This window comes from Sinocyclocheilus anshuiensis, unplaced genomic scaffold (genome assembly GCF_001515605.1).
Source record: "Sinocyclocheilus anshuiensis isolate Anshui unplaced genomic scaffold, SAMN03320099.WGS_v1.1 scaffold782, whole genome shotgun sequence".
Classification (NCBI taxonomy): domain Eukaryota; kingdom Metazoa; phylum Chordata; class Actinopteri; order Cypriniformes; family Cyprinidae; genus Sinocyclocheilus; species Sinocyclocheilus anshuiensis.
The window spans coordinates 310,191-316,622 of NW_015546111.1; the positions used below are offsets into that span (position 1 = coordinate 310,191).

The 6,432-nt window shown below is 39.8% G+C and overlaps 1 protein-coding gene across 1 annotated transcript in view; it reads left to right on the forward strand.

The window, feature by feature from the left end:
- LOC107700665 (serine/threonine-protein kinase 40-like) overlaps positions 1–6,432 on the forward strand; it is a 22,480-nt gene that overhangs the window by 4,475 nt on the left and 11,573 nt on the right. The window contains exons 3-6 of the mRNA XM_016502402.1: positions 571–593; positions 695–838; positions 3,671–3,895; positions 4,562–4,614. Of these exons, the coding sequence (XP_016357888.1) occupies positions 571–593; positions 695–838; positions 3,671–3,895; positions 4,562–4,614 (445 nt within the window). The remainder of the gene's footprint in view (positions 1–570; positions 594–694; positions 839–3,670; positions 3,896–4,561; positions 4,615–6,432) is intronic.

Below are 6,432 nucleotides of genomic sequence, written 5' to 3' on the forward strand. Positions count from 1 at the left end.
TATATCAGGATTCTTTTGATGAATAGAAAATTCAAAAGAACAGCATTTTTTATGCATTTTATTAAAAATGTTCTATAAATATAATGACAAGTTGATGTTTATTCAGTAGCTGCTATAATTCAGTGAAGCATCAGTCAGACTTCTTTTTGAAGATCTTAATTAATTGGGAAAAAAACATTTTACATCTTTATTGGGTATTGGATTAGCCAAAGTGGCTTTTTAAACCAGATGTGAGGTGATACAGAAAGACACAGTTTACAAAACCCCTCCCATGTGATTCAAACATGTCCTGACCAGGGAAGTGAGACTGCTTCTGAACATAAAAGCCCCTGTGTGTCTCACTGTTTGCATGAACCTTTGACCTGCCTCAACAAATCTCCACAATACTGTCCAATTCATGACCAACTCTGGTTCAGAGATGACCATCAGACCAGCCTGTTACTGGAGGGGCTTGAAAGAAAGTTGTTTGTCAACCTGGAGTCTAACCTTTTAACCCCACTCTTCCATGTCTAGTGTCCCTCGGATGGTTGTCCAGATGTGTTGAGGGAATTATCTTTGTCCCCTCTGTAGATAAAGCCTTTAATGGACCCTCTGTATTGGCTCAAGATCATTGATAGCTTAGTATGCCATCACAGTGAAGATAAGAGACTCCCAGGATCTAGTGGTGTCTTCTTACCTTTGACCTTTGTTGTAGATACTCACCCTGGAAGAACGTGGGGACACAGCAGGAGAGACACAGGAAGAAAGGCAAGGGAAAATGCTTCTGCATACAGAGTATTCTTTATTGTCACTGCTCTCAAACCAAGAAGGAGTGGTGCACCATCACGGCCTCTTCCAGGTAAGACCAATTATGAGTAGCTCATGTGTACAATGTGTCATTACATTTTCTTAATGTCAGTCACAATGCTTTAATTGGAATTGTTTGGCACCCTGTACATCATTGATGCGTCATGATTCTTTCTCAAATGGTTCTGGTTTGAGCCACACAAATTCATAATATTTATTAATTATTAATAATTATGGAAATAAAAACACAATTCTCCACTACACATTTACACAGGACAGTGTCACGCAATTGAAAACAGATAATTCATGCACTGAAACTGTGTAAATTAACAAATGACAAAGTTAAAGGGGTCCTATTATGCTCTTTTACAAAGTCTTGATTTTGTTTTGATGGTGTACTAGAACATGCTCTCATGCTTGGTGGTTCGAAAAACATTTTCCACTGCAGTTTAGTATCGCTTTAGAGTTGGCGGGATTATTCACATGTCATTATAGTTGCGCCGCCTCTACTGCCGCGACTCCTAAAAAACTTTAGTTCAGTGACGCAGGTAGTGACGATTCTCTCCGGCCAATCCGTGATCAGCAGAGTTTACATGTCACATTTTGGTAACAGTACGGTTCACTTGGAACCCCAACCGAGGTGGTACTAAAAAAAATACCAGGTACCAGGTACTGTCCCCAGTGGAAACCCCCCCAAAAGGGAACCGTCCCGAGCCGTACCGTGCCGTACCATGCAGTGGAAAAGCGCCATAAGATTGGCCTCAAGGGGAATTGCTGTGCTCAGTACGGAGTACACCTTTTGCATCTGTTCACACATCTTTTCTTTATCCCCCGCCCCCATCTCAACAGGCCCACGGCTGGGAAACTCTCCTGTGCAGAGTATAGTGCAGTGTCTAGCCAGAAAAGATGGGACCGATGATTTCTACCAGCTAAAAGTGAGTACTTTTTTTAGGCCTTGTTTACATGGGTGTTAACATCTTGGGGGAGCACAAGTGGTCAGGCGAGACAGATCACCATTTATATCTGATTATACTATCAGATTATACTATCATAAAACTTTGGAGCTGATTCAGTTATTAAAAGTTCAAAAGTTTGTGTCTTTTTTTTTTTTATCTTTTCCTTTTCTTATTCTCACCAAGGCTGCATTTATTTGATCAAAAGTACAGTAAAAACTATTATTAGTTTAAACATTTTTACAATTATTATTATTCCAATAACTGTTTTCTGTTTTATATGCACACAATAGCAAATTGGGGTTATAATGCTCAGGAACAGAGTTAAAAAATAAATTGTTGGAATTGAATTTGAATTGTTGGAATCGGAATTGGAATTGGAAACCACTGTTTCCTGACATCATCCGCTTTCGGAAGCCCAAACAAAGACGTTTGGGCATGGAGGTGAAAAAAACAGCGTTTCAGGCGGTCGCACACCGGACGAGAAGCGCAGCATTGCGTCGCGCCACGTCTTTAAAATTCAAATACATTATTTTCTATGAGTGTAGGCACACCGGCGGCATCTGTCCGCGGCGCCCAGCTAACGTTACGTTGTGTTATACTTGTAAGAATTGTTCTAGACCAGCAGTTAGTTCTCAATTCCAGTCCTCGCGTACCCCTGCTCTGCATGTTTTGCACGTCTCTCTTTTTAAATGAATAGTTCACCCAGAAATAAAAATTCTCTCATTTAATCACCCTCAAGTTGTTTTAAACCTCTGTGAATTTCTTTCTTCTGCTGAATAAAATAAAGATATTTTGAAGAATGTGTGTAACCTAAAAGTTGATGGTCCCTATTGGCTTCCATAGTATTTTTTTCCTATGCTATGGAAGTCATTTGGTTCCATCAACTGTTTGGTTACACACATTCTTCAAAATATCTTTTTTTTTTGCATTCAGCAGAAGAAAGATACAGGTTTAGAACAGCGTGAGGATAAGTAAATGATTACAGTTTTTTTTTTTTTTTGGTGAACTATTCCTATAGTTTCTGTCTAACACAGCATTTCATTTTTTACATCTTCTAGGTTATTATATCTGTTTTTTTTTTTTTTTCATTAGCAGATCAGAGTGCACATCTGTCCACAATCCACCTTAACTCGTCAAAGATTTGCGTCTTTCAAAATTGAAATGCCCTATTGACTTGTTTTGGAATCTGGCTGTGCCTCGTTGAATCAAAATTGAATCGATTTGTGAGATGCCTAAAGATTCTCTCCCGTACTGTACATTCTCAGTCCCACAACTTAATTTGTTCTATCATTGTTCCTTCAGTTGTTTTCATTTTCATCACAAAGTGCTTGCAGTGACTCACCACTTACTTTCTCTTTGAGCAAGGCGCTTTCTTTTTTTTCTCTCGCAGTTTTTCATCCTCTCCGTTCTTTCCCGGTGGAAATCGGCTCCAGAACAAGCTGTACTGTGCTGTCAGGGCCATTCATTGAAGCTCGCAGTATTGATTGGCTTATTATAGCTTCTCTTTAGAGTGGGCCAGTTAATTATGGATTGCCTCTTGTGTTCAAAGGCGCAGTCATTGCAAACACAAACCACACTGCCGATCGATTCATGGCCCTCTTTTGACCCCAGTCTCAGGTGACTTTAGGAGGGCTTTCATCATTCAATCTGTTGCACATGGCAAGGCATACAGGATAATTGCTGCTGTGCTTTTTGTACCACCAGTCCATTAGCATCATCTTGTTCTTTAAACCCTGTATTTTCTTCCTTCGCTCCATTCAAAAGCTTAATGGTGCAGTTATGTGTTCGTTTGCTTTGTTACACATTGTTAAATGCACTGCTGGGTTGTCTGAGTTAAAGTATTTTATGCTGTCCCTTTATTCTCTGCGCAAATTATTCTCTGCACAAAACTTTTCTAACCCATTATCTCTTCCACTTCTCCATCTCAGGACCGCTCCTGTGAGATTGTCGAGGACATGGAGGCCAACAAAGTGCGGAAGATGAAGAGACGAATCTGTCTGGTGCTTGACTGCCTCTGTGCCCACGACTTCAGTGACAAGACTGCCGACCTCATCAACCTGCAGCATTACGTCATCAAAGAGAAGCGACTGAGCGAACGCGAGGCCATCGTTATTTTCTATGATGTGGTGAGAGTGGTGGAGGCATTGCATAAGGTGAGAATTTTTTTACAATTTTAATTCATAAAAAACTTTCTTAATGGCGCTAGAAATGCCAAAGTCAGGAGTTTGTTTTCCAAGGAATGCAGGAACTGATAAAATATCAAGTTGTTTTCTAGTAATTTTCTAAGTTTCTAGTCATTTTGTTATGTTTTTGTCATTTTTTTCAATATTTCTGTGTAGATTTATTTCACTTTTATTTCAGGTTTAGTTTGACTAATTTTAGTACTTCAACTTAAATGTTTATTTCAGTTAGTTGCCATGGCAACATTTTCTAATTTTCATTTGTTTTTCATGTAATATTTGTTTTATTTCAGCTTTATTTCAATCACCAAAAACATTTTTAGTAGTTTTAGTTAACAAAAACACTTGAATGTAATGTCAGTCACTTTGGATTCATTTTTACATTTTTTATTTAATTTTTGGCTGATTGCTACCAAACTCCTTCACTTCCAACTACCTGCTGTGGTTTCCCCTTGATAAAATGAAGTCATGCTATTTTTTTCTAATTGAATATTTTGCTTTATTTGGAAGTTTGTCATATTCCAGAAGTAACATGGTTGCACATGACATTTTATGTTTACTGTGTGATTCATACTCTCGAAAGTGTAGCCCATATCTTTAGGTAAATATAGTAACTGTTCACTGTTTTTGCCTTTGTAGAAGAACATCGTGCATAGAGACTTGAAGCTTGGAAACATGGTGCTTAATAAAAGGTAAGACTTCTCTCTTCATTTTTCTTTTACCTGCTGTGCTGGTGGAGTTTTCTATGCGCTCAGCCCTCTGTTGGGGTTTCATGGAGCACCGTCTGGCCTCATTGACCTCTCTCCTCTTGAGCTCTTAGTGAGAGTGTGATTCATCCCCACAGGCTGAAAAGGGAGGGGGAGGGAGCAGTGGGAAGCTATCCCAGTTAAAATGAGTAGGCATGGAACGTGCCTCTGTTTCATTCCCTGGAAAAAAGGAGAGAGTGATGGAGCCAGGGAATGGGGGCGGGTGGGTGATGAAACCGCACATGTTGGCTTGAAGGCATCTGAGTTCGGCAAGCATTGTGAATCGGATAGGCCTAGTGGAATTCCCAATCCCTCATCCATAAAGACCCTTCTCCAAACACCATATGCGCCGCGTGTGTTTTCTGCTGTGTGTGGAACGAGTACGCTTCTAACCACAGTTCTGTTGTCTCTGCCATTGCAAATGTCCCCAGGAACGAGAGACTCGCAGACTAATTGAAAATCCTCAGTTCTGCCTGTCACATTTGCCAGCATGTGCTGCTCACTGCTGAGTTCTCGCATATTGTAGTTCGGTCACATAAGTGCACAGCTTGTCTAATTATGAAACCCGTCACACCATATAAGCTCAGTGGCATGTGTAGTGAGAGGAGGAGTGGAGCTTGTTTTTTCATCTTTTCTCCTTTTCTCGTCTCTTTACGGGCAACTGTACTTCTTGTGTCCTGGCTGATTAAATTAAAGGTATGCATTATGCACCATTTTTTGCCATTAACCCCTTCATCAAGTATTTTTGATCAAATAAATGCAGCCTTGGTGAGCATAAGCAAACAGTTTCAAAAACATTAAAAAGAAAATCCTTGCAGACCCCAAATTTTCGAATGGTAGTGTACAAGTAGGCATTCAAGGAAGAGCATGTGTCATGGTGGTTATTTTTGTGGTTTTTGCTCAGAAATACACCTGGCAACTTGGAGGGCAGAACTTTAGAGTTTATTTATAGATGTATATGCCCACAAATGACTAAAGCTGGGTTTTGCACTTAGAATGATAAAAGGTAAATGTCAGAGCTGTGGCAGTACAGTCTTGCTTGAGGAGAGATTGACATTTCCCGTCCCGCTTCCTTTCTCTTCTAGTCCTGTTGATTTAAAAAGTGACAGGAAAGCAAAAATAAAATACACGAGGTAGTTTAAAATTCAGAATATAGCTAGGCTAAAAATAAAATAGCTTGGTAAACTACCAAGATGCAATGCAAAATTTTCTTAGAAAGGTGTTATGAAATATGAAAATTGAGTAACACGTGAGTTTCAGTGCATTTGTGCGTGGAGTTTTTTTTTTTCTTTTAATTTAAAATGAATCTTAATATTTTGCATGTGCCGTTGTTGAGTCAAGCGTATTACGCCTGTTCCACGGGAGTCAATTAAAAGGATAGGCATGGACTGGTATATCATTCCTGAACGAAAAAAGAAAACATCCACACTTACTCTCACTCGTCACTGGACCCTGTGGTGATGAAACCGAGCAGTCTGGTCTGTGTGCTTTAGTTCAGCAAGAAAGCAGAACACTGTGTCCCAGCTGGAGATAATACAGCCCTCTGCCAAAAGATCCATAGCTCAGAGCTGAGTCACACTCGCGTAACGCTGGCAGAGCTCTCTCTCTTTCTTTTTTTACTCTCCAAATACCAGTATGATCCTACTGTCTGTGCGACCCTGCCCAGCCGGCAGAGTGTTGGCTTTGGGTGAAATGGAAAGTACTTGGTATTAGTCATAATTTGGCCATGACATGTGCACTCTTTTTTTTTTTTTTTTTTTTCAA